Source organism: Lissotriton vulgaris, chromosome 8 (assembly GCF_964263255.1).
Source record: "Lissotriton vulgaris chromosome 8, aLisVul1.2, whole genome shotgun sequence".
NCBI classification, from domain to species: domain Eukaryota; kingdom Metazoa; phylum Chordata; class Amphibia; order Caudata; family Salamandridae; genus Lissotriton; species Lissotriton vulgaris.
The window spans coordinates 1,575,070,664-1,575,087,895 of record NC_141696.1 but is presented as its reverse complement, the minus strand read 5'-3'; the positions used below and the strand labels follow the sequence as shown (position 1 = coordinate 1,575,087,895).

Sequence of the window (17,232 nt, the reverse complement as noted above, 5' to 3'; positions counted from 1 at the left end):
TGACACCACAGGGGGGGCACATTCAGGAGACGCTACATCGAAGCAATGACACCACAGGGGCCACATTCAGGAGGCGCTACATCGATGCAATGACACCACAGGGGGGGCACATTCAGGAGACGCTACATCGATGACACCACAGGGGCTACATTCAGGAGGTACTATGTTAATGAAATTTCCCCCTGCAGGGGTCACATTCGAGAAGGCGCTATATTAATGCATTTACCCCACACAGACGCCACATCTGAGAAGGCACAATATTAATGCATTTACACACACGGGCCACATTCCTGAAGGCGCTATATTAATGCAATTACCCCACAAAGGCCCACAATCGAGGAGGCTTGGCGTAGTTGAAATTATGCAATGCAGAGTCTACGTTATATCTTCTCCGTGATAACTTAGCACCATACCTCATCATGGGAGACAAGGAACACAGGAGGAGGGTGAACCATGTCAGCCCCCACCTCTTAGCCCTAAAACGTTTACATTTATAATGGGGAAATTAGAGGGGGCAGATTTTTTGGAATTAAAGAGCGAAGGATGGGGCAAGCTTGAGTGATGGGGGAATTAGGAGAACCCCATATATCTGCTTCCCTACACCGGATTTTTGTCGTTTTGTTGTCATTTTAATCATAAAAATATTTCCCATTTTTATAAATTGGTTTTGTATTTGTATTGGGTCTTACTTATTTACAGTAATAGTGTTTTCAAATGCTTTACATGACTGTCTCCTAAGTTTATCCTGACTGCTCACAGCCAAGCGAAGAAGGTTGAGCAAGGATTCAATTATTGAGACTTGACTGGCCTTTTTTTGTGATTGTGGTGTTATTACTACTTGTATGTACCTACCTGCCCTAACTAATAAACCGCCTTCCAACAGCTGGTATCACACGCTCTTTGCCCAGAGTGGACATTTGAAGATGAAACCCAGGGATTTACGCCGGACCTACGACGCCGCCGAACTCTACGCACTCAACGCCGGTTGAATTCCGGGCTGCTATCAAGCCACCCCGAGACGCACCCACGGACCCTTCTGCTGCCACTCCTGCAAGTTCACCTGCATCCGGACCTGCACTACACCAGCTCCGACCAAGCCAAGCACCAGCAGCAACCACCTCAAGTGCATCCTGCTCAACACCCGCTCCATCCACAGACACGCCGTCGAGCTCTGGAACCTGCTCGACACCACAGCCCCAGACGTCGCCTTCCTCACGGAAACCTGGATGAATGCCTCCTCAGCGCCCGACATCGCCATCGCCATCCCGGACGGCTACAAGATCATCCGGAGGGACCGCGTCAACCAGACAGGAGGAGGCATCGCCATCATCCACAGGAACACCATCCGCATCACGACCAACACAAACGACACCCTCGCACCCGCCGAACACCTGCACTTCTAGATCCACATCAACCCCAAGACCACCCTCAGAGGCACCCTCACTTACAGACCCCCGGGACCACGCACACAATTCAGCGAAGACATCGCCGACTTCATCAGCCTGCACGCCCTCCTCTCCGCTGACTACATCCTCCTCGGGGACCTCAACTTCCACCTGGAGAACAACAACGACCGCAACACCACCAACCTGCTGGACAACCTCGCCAACCTCGGCCTCAAGCAGCTGGTGACCACCCCCACCCACTACGCCGGACACACACTCGGCCCCGTGTTCTCATCCAGCAAGGACATCACCTTCAGCCACGCCACCGGACTCCACTGGACGGACCACAGCTGCGTCCACTTCAGCTTCAGAAGGACCACGATCCACCACCACCAGCAACAGGTTGCACGCAGAAGCTGGAACAAGATCACAGCCGACCAGCTCGCGACTTCCCTGAGCATGAACCCTCCCACCAGCACAACGAACCCCAGCCAGGCGGCCAACAACCTCGCGAAGTGGATCAGCAACTGCGCAGACGACCTCGCCCCTCTGAAGACCCCGCCTAGCAGACCCGGCAGCAAGAGAGCCCCATGGTTCACCGACGAACTCAAGAGCTCCAAGAAGAACTGCCGAGCACTCGAGAAAGCCTGGCACAGAGACCCAACACCGAACAACATGACTGCCCTCAAGCTCGTCACCCGAAAACACCACCAACTGATTCACGCCACCAAGAAAACTGCATTCAAGGAACGACTGGACAACAGCGCACACAACAGCAAGGAACTCTTCAACATCGTTAAAGAGCTCTCCAACCCCAACGCGGAAACAACAACATCACCCCTTCGCAAGACCTCTGCAACTCCCTCGCCTCCTACTTCCACAACAAGACCGCGGACATACACAACAGCTTCAGCACTCAACCGACGCACGCCACGACTGAACCACCGCCCCCCACCACCACCCTCCGCGCATGGACCCCGATCAGCACCAAAGACACCATCCGCACGATGAACTCCATCCACTCCGGATCTCCGACCAACCCCTGCCCTCACCACGTCTTCAACAAGGCCGAAGCTGTCATCGCACCCCACCTGCGGGACATCATCAACACCTCCTTCGGCACCGCTACCTTCCCGGAGAGCTGGAAGCACGCCGAACTCAGCGCTCTACTTAAGAAGCCATCAGCCGACCCCACCGACCTCAAGAACTACCGCCCCATCTCGCTGCTCCCGCTTCCTGCAAAAGTCATCGAGAAGACCGTCAACAAGCAGCTGGCCGCCTTCCTCAAGACGAACAGATCCCTCGACCTCTCGCAGTCGGGCTTCCGGGCCAACCACAGCACCGAGACCGCCCTGATCGCAGCCACTGATGACATCCGAGCCCTGCTCGACAACGGAGAAACTGCGGCCCTCATCCTCCTAGCCCTCTCCGCGGCCTTCGACACTGTCTGCCACCGTACCCTAGTGCAGCGCCTCAGCAACGTCGGAATCCAGGAGAAGGCACTGGAATGGATCATCTCGTTCCTCGCCGGAAGGACACAGAGAGTCCGCCTCCCCCGTTCAGATCAGAAGCCACCAAAGTCATCTGCGGCGTTCCTAAAGGCTCCTCGCTCAGCCCAACCCTCTTCATCGTCTACATGAGCCCCCTCGCAGCCATCGCACGCCAACACAACCTCAACATCATCTCCTACGCCGACGACACCCAGCTGATCCTCTCCCTCACCAACGACCCCGCCACCGCCAGAGCCAACCTACACGAAGGGATGACAGACGTAGCCAAGTGGATGACGAACAGCCGCCTGAAACTGAACTCGGACAAGACGGAAGTCCTCATCCTGGGATCTTCACCCTCCGCCTGGGGCGACTCCTGGTGGCCCCCCGCCCTGGGCAGCGCACCCAAACCAACAGACCATGCACGCAACCTGGGCTTCATCCTGGACTCCTCCCTCTCCATGACCAGACAAGTCAACGCCGTCTCCTCGTCGTGCTTCAACATCCTGCGCATGCTACGTAAGATCTTCCGGTGGATCCCCACCGAGACCAGGAAGACAGTCACCCAGGCCCTCGTCACCAGCCGTCTGGACTACGGCAACTCCCTCTACGCCGGAACCACTGCAAAACTCCAGAAGAGACTCCAGCGGATTCAGAACGCCTCAGCATGACTAATCCTGGACATCCCCCGTCGTAGCCACATCTCCGGACACCTGAGAGATCTGCACTGGCTCCCGGTCAACAAGAGAATCACCTTCCGTCTCCTCACCCACGCACACAAAGCCCTACACAACCAAGGCCCAGGATACCTTAACGGCCGCCTCAACTTCTACGCTCCCACACGCCAGCTTCGATCGACCAGCCACGCCCTCGCCGCCGTCTCCCGCATCCGAAGAGCCACCACGGGAGGAAGGTCCTTCTCCTACCTGGCCGCCAAGACTTGGAACTCCCTCCCGACCCACCTCCACCTGACCCAGGACCACCTTGCCTTCAGGAAGCAGCTCAAGACCTGGCTGTTCGAGCAGTAGCGGACCCCCCCCCTCCCCTAGCACTTTGAGACCCTCCGGGTGAGTAGTGCGCTATACAAATGCTTTGATTGATTGATTGATTGATTGATTTGGCGATACCCCGATAGCCAGTTTACAATCTGGGAGAATGCAGGAGTCGATCCAGGATCACACTGGGAGGTTGGAGTATTTTAGGGAGATTAAAAGAAATCTCGGTTTGAGGGATTGAGTTCTAGGTGGGGATCCGACATCCTTCCATGGACATTTCCAGGGTATTGGAAAGCCAGGAGATGTCATTCTTAAGATATTTACATTTAAGACCGGGCTGGGAATCACCTCAATATCTACCAGGACCCGGAGGATATTCCCACATGGTTCCGATACAGATTAAACAGAGTCGACGACAGGACAGAGGCAGGTCTTGGTGCAAACTGGCCTTGCTAGAAATGATTTTGAGAATTTTGCCTGCTTGGGTTCAGTTATACAGATAGAAGGTGAACCCGTATGCCCTGTTTCTTCAATATCCATTCACTTTCTCAGGATGTTGATCAGGGAAGTATGAATGACCATAGGGAATGCGCTGAAAGGTCTAGGAATACAGGTAGACAAGGGTTGCCAGCAACTTTAGAGGAGCAGCCCTGTCTGAACCCAGATTTAAAGTTGTCAGAAGAACTCAGGAAACGTTGCTCTGTTTGAAGACAGGTGCAATTTTCCATGAACCAACATGTACCAGACGCTGACATTTGGTGTGCCTAGTGGAGAGAGCAACAGCACCTTAACTTAGTAGATATGGTGTGGTTGTACTCGCCCCCTTCCCCGCAACAAAGCACAGCGAATGACTACCAGCATGGAAGATCTGAAACTCCTCACCTTGGAGTCCTCATTGCCTTGTGAAACATTTCCTGTACATTGATTTACACACTTGTATGATTCATTGTCAATGTATATTTGTGTGTGTGTGATGTAAAGCGCTCTGACAGACTACATTGGGATGAGTAGCACTATAAAAAAATGAAGGTGAGAAAGTGGCAAAGGAGAGATGAGGGGCATTGTAGGGGGTGGTAGTGAGGGATGCAGTGGGAAGGAGGTTACTAGGGTGGTGAGGCAGCGAGGGGGGCCACCAACGCTGAAGCCCACCCTGATCTCAGCGGGATAATTTACCACAGAGAAACAAAATGCACAGGGTCCTTGGCACATTAGCGTGTCATCACACACTGCAGAATCCTTACCTGGAGGTCCAGGGATTTACTGACGCTGTTTATGTACACGGTCCTTTCTGGTTTCTTAGGTCTTGCAATGGTGTCCCTTGGAAGGCTGGGGGACAAGCCCTGGGCAGGGGTGAAGGCATAGGTCCTGCAGAGAGAGCAAGAGGAGAGGGTGGGAGCTGGTAGGAAGGTAAGCATTGAAAAGAGGGAGGGGGAAGGGATTAAAACTCTGAGATAGTCAGGGAAAACTGCTACAGTCAACACATTGAAAGACAGGAGATATACTTTGGAATACCTAAAAGACAATATGTAAATTAAAAAAACGCGCTGTGTGATGCCCTGACCACTGGTCCACTCCAGCACTCCCCAGCAGCTCAGGTCAGCAGTTGCTCCCGCTCCGGCTCAAAGCCCTCACCAGCAGAAGTTCGCGCCTGCAGCGCTCCCCAGGTCGCTCTCCCGTTTTTTGGGCCGCTGCTGCCGCTCCGTTTGTGCTTATTCCCTGTCCCCCCTCCACTTACTTGCCTGGTCCCTGTATTTTTTGCCTTTTTACTGTTTATACCTTTATACTGCTATTGTACACTCATTGCTTCACTGCTCTGGGTATTTTTCCCGCCGCTACTCCCCTGCGGCCCACCCCCGACACAGCCTCCGCTCCCGCCTCCCTTCCTTGGTCCCACCCCCCCCCCCTACATAATGCTGCACGGTCACGCAGCGGACGCGCCAAAGGTGCGCCTAAGGCAAGCCCTTCTGCGCCTGGACCACGCCCAGCACCAGACCCCCTGGCCCCCACGAGCACCACGACGCCAGACGCCGCTATGACACCAACCTCCTCCACACACTCAACTCCGGCAGATCTACCGCCTGCTTCCAGGCCACCGCGAAGCACACCCAAGGACCATTCACCTGCCGAAACTGCAGCTTCACCAGCCAGCGTACACCAGCACATTCTGCCGCCCCACCAAGGCAGGCAACAGCCACCTCAGATGTATACTACTCAACACTCGCTCCGTCCACAGGCACGCCATCGCACTCTGGTACCTGCTCGACTCATACTCCCCGGATGTCGCTTTCCTGACAGAGACCTGGATGAACACCTCATCGGCGCCCAACGTTGCCATAGCCATCCCGGATGGCTACAAGATCACCGCAGGCACCGCGCCAATAGACCCGGAGGTGGAATCTCCATTGTCCACAGAAACACCTTAAGAATCTCATCCAAAACCAAAGAGACCGTCAGCACCGCCGAATACCTGCACTTCCAGATCCACATCGATACCAACACCACCCTCAGAGGAACCCTTGTGTACAGACCCTCCGGGCCCCGGGCCCAGTTCATCGACTCCATCACAGCTGCTGTCAGCTCGCACGCCCTGGCCTCCACAGACTACATCCTCCTTGGAGACCTGAACTTCCACCTCAAGAACACCAATGACAGCAACTCCACTACACTGCTGGACAAACTCGCCAACCTTGACCCCAAACAGCTCATCACAACACCCACCCACTCCGCCGGACACACGCTTGAACCCATTTTCTCCGCCAGCAGCCAAATCTCCATCAGCCACACCACTGCACTCCAGTGGACCGACCACCAATGCATCCACTTCTCCTTCATGAAAACCAGCGCACACAACCATCCGCAAAGAATCCCCCACCGCAGCTGGAACAAGGTCACCGAAGACCAGCTAATCACCACCCTCGCCTGAAACCCACCAACCAACCACACCGACACAGCCGCCCGCAACCTCAGGCAATGGATCGACGACTGCCCCAACACTCTCACTAAGCATGGGCGGATTTTGCGGATCCACGATCCGCGGATTTTGCGGATTTGCGGATCGTGGATCCGCAAAATCGGCGGATTTTGCGAATTTGCGGATCCGCGGATTTGGGGCGGGGCTTCCATGCGAGTGCACATGCCTCTTGTGTGTTTAAAAGGTCTGAGAAAGATCAGTTCAGCAGATGAAGAGAATGAAGCCCCTGGTCACAAGAACCGCACGGGTATTGTGCTCGTGAAAGTCAAGGATGCAAAGGCCTCTATCCAGCATCACAGCTGATGTTCCACGGTAGATTTGGGATGAAGGCACACCTGTCCAGCCTCGACGACGCTCACGATTGTTTTTGGGCTAATGAATGAGTCACTGAATTTTAGCTTCAACTAGTTCGAGCGACCATGTGTGTGTTACTATGCAATCGCCCCGAAGGGCGCAGGGGTCCCTGAGTGAGCTATCCATCATAGTGGGTAAATGGCGGGAAGACATTGCAAACCGCGAGTGTGTGGGCGGGGCCAAACAGGCATGGCTTCAATGCGAGTGCACATGCCTCTTGTGTGTTTAAAAGGTCTGAGAAAGATCAGTTCAGCAGATGAAGAGAATGAAGCCCCTGGTCACAAGAACAGCACAGGTATTGTGCTCGTGAAAGTCAAGGATGCAAAGGCCTCTATCCAGCATCACAGCTGATGTTCCACGGTAGATTTGGGATGAAGGCACACCTGTCCAGCCTCGACGACGCTCACGATTGTTTTTGGGCTAATGAATGAGTCACTGAATTTTAACTTCAACTAGTTCGAGCGACCATGTGTGTGTTACTATGCAATCGCCCCGAAGGGCGCAGGGGTCCCTGAGTGAGCTGTCCATCATAGTGGGTAAATGGCGGGAAGACGGTGCAAACCGCGAGTGTGTGGGCAGGGCCAAACAGGCATGGCTTCAATGCGAGTGCACATGCCTCTTGTGTGCATAAAAGGTCAGAGAAAGATCAGTTCAGCAGATGAAGAGAAAGAAGCCCCTGGTCACAAGAACTGCACAGGTATTGCGCTAGTGAAAGTCAAGGATGCAAAGGCCTCTATCCAGCATCACAGCTGATGTTCCACGGTAGATTTGGGAAAGGAAATTACACCAGCCTGGCCTGTTGTAACTATTTTACGATGGCGCCGGCAAGCTGCCAGCGCCATCCTAAAATAGTTACTAAATTAGCTTCAACAGGAAGCTCTAATAGATAAAATCGAGCACCTGCTTTATTTTATCTATTAGAGCTTCCTGTTGAAGCTAACTTAGCAACTATTTTAGGATGGCGCTGGCAGTAAGCCGGCGCCATCGTAAAATAGTTACAACAGGCCAGGCTTCAACTTTTGCCCCCGGATCCGCCGCTCGCGGATTAGCGAATTCTCGGTAAATTCGCGGGAGTTCGCGGATCGTAAATTTACCAAAAATTCGCAAAATCCGCGAGCGGAACGGATTTTGAGCTCATACTTAACTCTCACCCCGATCAAGAAACCCTCAAACAGACCCACCGACAAAAGAGCCATCAGGTTCACTGCTGACCTCCAGACATCCAAGCAGACCTGCCGAAGACTAGAGAATAAATGGTGCCACAAGCAAATACTGAACAACCATGCAGCCCTCAAGAATGCCAGCCACAGACACCACCTACTCATCCGAACGGCCAAAAGGACCTTCTTCAAGGAACGCATCAAACAACGCACACAACAGCAAAGAGCTCTTCGACATTGTGAAGAAACTCTCTGGGCCCGATTCACAGAATTAACTTAAGACAAAATCCTAAACTTACTACTTTTGGTATTCACAGAATGCACTTACTACTTCTGGTATTCACAGAATGCACTTACTACTTTTGGTATTCACAGAATGGATTTACGACTACTAACTTTAGGTCCGCACTCGGGCCGGAAATTCCGGCCCGGAGGCGGAGCTTCTGGCCCAGAGGCGGAGCTTCCAGCCCGGAGGCGGAGGTGGGGATTTAGCCATGGTTGAAATCTCCACCTCTGGGCCGGAAGCTCCGCCTCCAAGCCGGAAGCTCTGCCTCGGGCAGGAAGCTCCGCCTCCGGGCCGGACATAAATCGGGCCCTCCAACCCCAGCTCCAGCTCCACGACATTCCGCCGTCACAAGACCTCTGCGACTCTCTAGCCACCTTCTTCCACCGCAAGATCGCAGACATCCATGACAGCTTCAACTCCCAGACATCTCCAACAGCTGCCGACACCCCAGAATCACCGCCCCCCCAGTCACACCGGTCATCTGATCTCCTGGAAGCATGTCAACAATGAAGACACCATCAAGACCATGAACACCATCCACTCTGGCTCACATCAGACCCCTGCCCCAATCACTTCTTTAACAAAGCGAGCTCCATCATTGCAATCCAACTCCGTAAGATCTTCAGCAGCTCTTTCGAGACCACCACCGTCCCAGAAAGCTGGAAACACGCAGAGATCAACGCCCTACTCCAAAAACCCAAGGAAGACCCAAAAGTCCTCAAGAATTTCCATCCCAAGTCCTGCTCCCGTTCCCAGCGAAAGTCATCGAGAAGATCATCAACAGACAACTGACCCAATTCCTCGAAGAAAACAACACCTTGGACTCATCCCAATCCAGATTCCGCAGCAACCACAGCACCGAACTTGCCCTCATTGCCGCTATCGACGACATAAGGGCCCTGCTGGACAATGGCGAAACTGCGGTCCTCATCCTCCTGGACCTCTCAGCCGCCTTCCACATCATCTGCCACCACACCCTTCGCATACGCCTCTACAACAGAGGGATCCGCGAAAAAGCCCTGGATTTGATCACCTCCTTCCTCACCAACAGAACCCAGAGAGTCCGCCTCCCTCCATTCCGATCTGAAGCCACCAAGATCACCTGCGGTGTACCCCAAAGATCATCCCTCAGCCCGACCCTCTTCAACGTCTACATGACACCGCTCGCAAACATCGTCCGATCACACAACCTCAACATAGTCTCATACGCCAATGACACCCAACTGATTCTCTCCCTCACCAAAGACCCTGCCACCGCCAAAACCAACTTCCATGAAGGGATGAAGCCGGTTGCCAAATGGATGAAATGCAGTTGCCTGAAACTGAACTCTGACAAGACGGAGGTCCTCATACTTGGCTGCACTCCTTCTGCCTGGGAGGACTCCTGGTGTGCGGCTTCTCGCTGGGAACTGCACCTACACCCATTGACCACGCATGCAACCTGGGGTTCATCCTGGACTCTTCCCCGTCAATGACCCAACAAGTCAACGCCGTCTCCTCCTCCTGCTTTAACACCCTCTGCATGCTTCGCAAGATCTACAGATGGATCCCCACCGGAACCAGAAGAACGGTCACCCAGGCCCTCGTCACCAGTAGGCTGGACTACGGCAACGCCCTCTATGCGGGAACCATGGCCAAACTCCAGAAGAGACTCCAACGCATCCAGAACGCCTACCCATGCCTCATCCTCAACATGCCCGGCCACAGCCATGTCACGGCCCACCTGAGAGACCTGCCCTTGCTCCCCGTCAACAAGCGGATCACCTTCAAGCTCCTCACCCACGCTTACAAGGCACTCCACAACACCGGACCAGCATACCTCAACAAGTGGCTCACCTTCTACACCGCCAACTCTGCTCCCCTGACCTCACCCTCACCACCGTCCCACGCATCCACTGAACAACCACCGGCGGCAGATCCTTCTTCCACCTCGCCGCCAAGACATGGAACACCCTCCCCATCCACCTACGACAGACCCAGGACCTGCTGACTTTCAGGAGACTTCTCAAGACCTGGCTGTTCGATCAGTAGCTGCTCCTCCCCTCCCTCAGCGCCTAGAGACCCTCATGGGTGAGTAGCGTGCCTTACAAATGATTGATTGATTGATTGCAATTCTGTAGGCGAGCGGGGAGCTCTGAAAAGCTTGCGGATGGAAGCAGAAAGTGGGGCGCTCAACGAGAAGGACAGACAAGGGGGGGTCTGTAGGACAGCACTGAGGGCTTCATGTGCCAAGACTGACACAGGGGTGGGAGGTGAGTGGGGGGGGGGCACCACATGGGGTATGGAAGGAAAGGGGGCACAACAACCCTTGCAAATAAGGCTACAGTGTAAGGTGGCAAACGCTTTCATGTTTGCGGCTTTGTTTTACAGCAGCTGGTCTGGGTGCCCTGCGATATTATAGCTCAGATATGACGTCAAAGATCTTATGCTGAGAAGGGAAAGCGAAGGGGAGCCTGAGGTGGAGGGGACGTCTGTCTGTCACTAGATCCGAGGTTAACTTTCCTCTCTGGAGCCTGAGGTGGAGGGACGTCTGTCTGTCACTAGATCTGAGGTTAACCTTCCTCTCAGGAGTATGAGGTGGAGAGGACGTCTGTCTGTCACTAGATCCGAAGTTAACTTTCCTCTCAGGAGCCTGAGGTAGAGGGGACGTCTGTCTGTCACTAGATCTGAGGTTAACTTTCCTCTCGGGAGCCTGAGGTGGAGGGATGTCTGTCTGTCACTAGAGCTGAGGTTAACTTTCCCCTCAGGAGCCTGAGGTGCAGGGGACGTCTGTCTGTCACTTGATCTGAGATTAATTTTCCTCTCAGGAGCCTGAGGTGGAGAGGACGTCTGTCTGTTAGTAGATCTGAGGTTAACTTTCCTCTCAGGAGTCTGAGGTGGAGAGGACGTCTGTCTGTTAGTAGATCTGAGGTTAACTTTCCTCTCAGGAGCCTGAGGTGGAGGGATGTCCGTCTGTCACTAGATCTGAGGTTAACTTTCCTCTCTAGATCCTGAGGTGGAGAGGACGTCTGTCTGTCACTAGATCTGAGGTTAACTTTACTCCCAGGAGTCTGAGGTGGAGAGGACGTCTGTCTATCACTAGATCTGAGGTTAACTTTCCTCCCAGGAGTCTGAGGTGGAGAGGACGTCTGTCTGTCAATAGATCTGAGGTTAACTTTCCTCCCAGGAGTCTGAGGTGGAGGGGACGTCTGTTTGTCAATAGATCTGAGGTTAACTTTCCTCTCAGGAGCTTGAGGTGGAGGGATGTCTGTCTGTCACTAGATCTGAGGTTAACTTTCCTCTCAGGAGCCTGAGGTGGAGGGGACGTCTGTCTGTCACTAGATCTGAGGTTAACTTTCCTCTCAGGAGCCTGAGGTGGAGAGGACGTCTGTATGTCACTAGATCTGAGGTTAACTTTCCTCTCTACATCCTGAGGTTGAGAGGACGTCTGTCTGTCACTAGATCTGAGGTTAACTTTCCTCCAAGGAGTCTGAGGTGGAGAGGACGTCTGTCTGTCACTAGATCTGAGGTTAACTTTTCTCTCAGGAATCTGAGGTGGAGAGGACGTCTGTCTGTTAGTAGATTTGAGGTTAACTTTCCTCTCAGGAGCCTGAGGTGGAGGGATGTCTGTCTGTCACTAGATCTGAGGTTAACCTTCCTCTCAAGAGTCTGAGGTGGAGAGGACGCCTGTCTGTCACTAGATCTGAGGTTAACTTTCCTCTCTAGATCCTGAGGTGGAGAGGACGTCTGTCTGTCACTAGATCTGAGGTTATCTTTCATCTCAGGGGTCTGAGGTGGAGGGGACGTCTGACTGTCACTAAATCTGAGGTTAACCTTCCTCTCAGGAGTCTGAGGTGGAGAGGATGCCTGTCTGTCACTAGATCTGAGGTTAACTTTCCTCTATAGATCCTGAGGTGGAGAGGACGTCTGTCTGTCACTAGATCTGAGGTTATCTTTCATCTCAGGGGTCTGAGGTGGAGGGGACGTCTGTCTGTTACTAGATCTGAGGTTATCTTTCCTTTCAGGGGTCTAAGGTGGAGGGGACGTCTGTCTGTCACTAGATCTGAGGTTAACTTTCCTCTCAGGAGCCTGAGGTGGAGGGATGTCTGTCTGTCACTAGATCTGAGGTTAACCTTCCTCTCAAGAGTCTGAGGTGGGGAGGACGTCTGTCTGTCACTAGATCTGAGGTTATCTTCCTCTCAGGAGCCTGAGGTGGAGGGATGTCTGTCTGACACTAGATATGAGGTTAACCTTCCTCTCAGGAGTCTGAGGTGGAGAGGACGTCTGTCTGTCTCTAGATCTGAGGTTAACTTTCCTCTCTGGAGTCTGAGGTGGAGGGATGTCTGTCTGTCACTAGATCTGAGGTTAACATTCCTCTCAGGAGTCTGAGGTGGAGGGACGTCTGTTCTGTCTGTCACTACATCTGAGGTTAACTTTCCTCTCTGGAGTCTGAGGTGGAGGGACGTCTGTCTGTCACTAGATCTGAGGTAAACTTTCCTCTCTGGAGCCTGAGATGGAGGGACGTCTGTCTGTAACTAGATCCGATGTTAACTTTCCTCTCTGGAGCATGAGGTGGAGGGACGTCTGTCTGTCACGTGATCTGAGGTTAACATTCCTATCAAGAGTCTGAGGAGGAGAGGACGTTTGTCTGTCAATAGATCTGAGGTTAACTTTCCTCTCTGGAGTCTGAGGTGGAGGGACGTCTGTTTGTCACTAGATCAGAGGTAAACTTTCCTCTCTGGCGCCTGAGGTGAAGGGACGTCTGTCTGTCACTAGATCTGAGGTTAACTTTCCTCTCTAGATCCTGAGGTGGAGAGGACGTCTGTCTGTCACTAGATCTGAGGTTAACTTTCCTCTCTGGGGTCTGAGGTGGAGGGACGTCTGTCTGTCATTAGATCTGAGGTTAACTTTCCTCTCCGGAGTCTGAGGTGGAGGGACGTCTGTCTGTCACTAGGTCTGAGGTTAACATTCCACTCAAGAGTCTGAGGAGGAGAGGACGTCTGTCTGTCAATAGATCTGAGGTTAACTTTCCTCTCTGGGGCCTGAGGTGGAGGGACGTCTGTCTGTCACTAGATCTGATCTTTCATCTCAGGGGTCTGAGGTGGAGGGGACGTCTGTCTGTCACTAGATCTGAGGTTAACTTTCCTCTCAGGAGCCTGAGGTGGAGGGATGTCTGTCTGTCACTAGATCTGAGGTTACCCTTCCTCTCAGGAGTCTGAGGTGGAGAGGACCTCTGTCTGTCACTAGATCTGAGGTTAACCTTCCTCTCAGGAGTCTGAGGTGGAGAGGACATCTGTCTGTCACTAGATCTGAGGTTATCTTTCCTCCCAGGGGTCTGAGATGGAGGGGACGTCTGTCTGTCACTAGATCTGAGGTTAACCTTCCTCTCAGGAGTCTGAGATGGGGAGGACGTCTGTCTGTCCTAAGATCTGAGGTTATCTTTCCTCTCGGGGGGCTGAGGTGGAGGTACGTCTGTCTGTCACTAGATCTGAGGTTAACCTTCCTCTCAGGAGTTTGAGGTGGAGAGGACGTCTGTCTGTCACTAGATCTGAGGTTAACCTTCCTCTCAGGAGTCTGAGGTGGAGAGGACGTCTGTCTGTCACTAGATCTGATGTTAAATTTCCTCTCTAGATCCAGAGGTGGAGAGGACGTCTGTCTGTCTCTAGATCCTGAGTTACTTTTGTCTTCCTTTCAGTAGCTGGAGGTTGGAGGTACGCCGGGAGGCCTTAGTGAGGGACATTTTGAGTTTTCTCAGGTTTCCTGCTCTTCACCTACAGGGATCCCTGATGAAGGATGCACTTGAAATGACCATCTGAGTGGACTCGATTGATAAAATGACGCATCAACAAAGCTTCTACTGACCTGTGCTTCACCCATGCTTCGGACTCACTGACCCTCTCCAGGTAGTTCTCAGGGACCAGTCCCCGGCAGCCGCTCTGGTGGCATGTCGCGATCATCCAGCCAGTGCTCGCCTCCTCCTGCTGGGACTGGTCCACGTACACCAGGTCTCCTGGGTTTAGCAGAAGCTCGTCGTGGTTCTGTGGTCTGTACTGGTAGAGCACACGCAAAGTCTGTGGACAAAAAAGTACAGACACATGATTCAGAGGCCGGGACCTGTGAGGACCAAAGCTGCTGCACCAATCAGATGCTCCATCTTATTTCCAAACTCTGTTAATGCTTGGAAAGCCAATGACGCCAGCTCTGCTTCAACGAATGAATCAAGACCGTTTATTTGTTTGTGAGTCCTTGTGAAAAACCTCTCCCTTTCACTTTAGTGCACAGTGATAATAATATTGTACTTGCAGCAATTCTCAGTGATCAGTGACAACTGTCACTGCCTGATTGGAAATATGAGTGAAAGAAGGAGAGACATGGGATGGCACAACTCATGGAAAGATGTTACCCCAATGCTTAATTTGAGCTGGCAGTATCCGGAGCTCTGCGCCAGCATTTAATTGTCAACACCGGCACTTGTGACAGTCTGCCACAAGGTGGTGCTGTCTGGCTAATTTAGAGACAATATTTAATCCAAAATACATTAAAAATTACAACTACCTGCTGCCCCAGCCATGCTGATAGCGCTGCGGGCCTGCAAAAGTCTGAATTCTCACACGTGTAGGAGTGTGAGGGTTAGTATTATTACTGAAAGCACTGGCAGGGGCAATGTGTGGTGCAAACTGAAGTGGTCTCCTGACGAGAGCTGTGAGATTTTTTTTTGACACATTAAGCGCGGTTTACACCTAATGCAAAGTTGCGTTTTGTCAGGTTAAGAGGGTCCAGCAGCAAAGCGACAGACACATGAAGCACACATGTGTTAATCACCACATGTTACAAGGAGAAGAAATAGTGCAGCGTAGTAAGTGGGTAACGAGTGATTCAAGCAGTCTGGTTATAACGCGGCGGAGTAATAACCTCTCATGAAGCCTTTCTACTCCAAGCCGCTTTGGACCGGAAGCTTCACTCCAGGACGAAATATTGTCCCACAAAACATCATGGCCAACATATTGAATACCAAAGTATTGTGAAGGCAAGTACAGAATTACTATACTTAACACCACATCTATGCACCTTAAAGATATATATAGATTCAGTCTGACAGTCAACATGAACACAGTCTATCCTGGAATTTCTATCAGGGCAAGTGATAGGAAATGCAAACTAATAACACCAGCACAATCCAGGTAAATTAAAATTATATAATTGTATTTAAAATCCTCACCACAGGCATGACAGACACCCAGTTTATCTTCCTCTGTTAGTTGACAATTTGTCCCAATCGGATTTTCATTACCACCCTCTTATTCTCAGTGCCATGGCTTCTCCAGGACTTCATTCCTAGCCAACTTCAATCTTCAATCTTCACTTGCAATCCATGGGGGTTGTTTTCGACCACCAACAAGACAGGGGCCTTCATCAGGACGCCAGTGACACATAACTGTACCAAAAGGTATATGTTAGACGGACCGGGAGGGTCGGCCGAGATTATGGGGAGAGGTCTCCAGGGAGAGCCGTCTCCAACGACTGTACAGACAGGTAACTTCCCCCCCACAGACGGACACCACACAGGACGGAAGATTAACGAGACTTTATATGCAATTCTTAGATTACGATGGTATGATACAAGGAGGTCTGGACTCAGGGGTCCCCTCGAGTTTAGTCTTTGGTTGAGGAAAGGGGTAGCGGGACAGTCTTTAGTTACCAATGAGTACAAAATAGCTCTCAATCCTCGAGCTCGGTGTTCTTAGATGGTCGGGCCGTGGAGGAGCCAAGCAGGTCCCGAGATGGACGGATGAAAGACGACGGTCCGCGGCAGAGCCTGCAGGTCCCGGTGAAGGTTAAGGTTACAACGGTCCGCGGCCACGCCAGCAGATCCGGACGACGATGAAGGATGAAGGTTACGACGGCTGTGGCAGCGCCGACAGGCAGGACGATGGTGCACAGGATAGAGCTACGGCAGCGCCAGTAGTCTGTCCAGGATGAGTTCCTCTTTACGTCTCTCGACTCCAAGATACAACTCCCTTCCTGCTCTGGAGCTGCCCCAGTTATAGGGCTGGCGTGCTTTGATGTCCGGACCCTCGCACTTGGAGGTCGGGAGGTCCGGGATGAGGGAGTCCAGACACCCAGCAGGGGGGTGGAGCCAGCGCCCGGGGAGGCGATGGGCGAGCGGCACTTGGCGGGGGAGAGCCATCGGCACCTCTTTCTCCCATTGACTTGCCAAGTAGCCCGCTCACCTCCTGGGTGGAGGGTGGTGCCGGAATGTCTGAGGCCGGGCTAGGCCCAGGGTTGAGGTCGATCGGGGGCCAGGCGGCCTCGTGGTGAAGTGTCCAAGATGGCGGCCCAGGCTGGGCGCGTGGGCCGGCAGTGGATCGGACCCACGAGGTTAACATGCTCGAGGGCAGGGGTCCCTGAGGGGACGGAGGACGTGCAATGGTGGTGTGTGGTACTTGCGTGACCGGGCTCGGGCCTGGTTGAGCCGGGGGAGAGTGGCCCTTCATGTGGCCTGTCCAACATGCGTCCCCCCCAGCTGAAGGCGGGGAGAGTTACCCATTCCCTTGGGGACTCTCTTCGTCGAGGCGGAAAAACCGGGACAGGCCATCCGCGTTGGCGTGATC

At 53.0% G+C, this 17,232-nt stretch overlaps 1 protein-coding gene across 1 annotated transcript in view; it reads right to left on the bottom strand.

Annotated features, from left to right (window-relative positions):
- UBASH3A (ubiquitin associated and SH3 domain containing A) overlaps nt 1–17,232 on the bottom strand; it is a 281,915-nt gene that overhangs the window by 105,593 nt on the left and 159,090 nt on the right. The window contains exons 6-7 of the mRNA XM_086935867.1: nt 14,483–14,691; nt 5,112–5,235 (exon numbers count right to left, since the gene is read on the bottom strand). Coding sequence (XP_086791993.1) covers nt 5,112–5,235; nt 14,483–14,691 — 333 coding nt within the window. The remainder of the gene's footprint in view (nt 1–5,111; nt 5,236–14,482; nt 14,692–17,232) is intronic.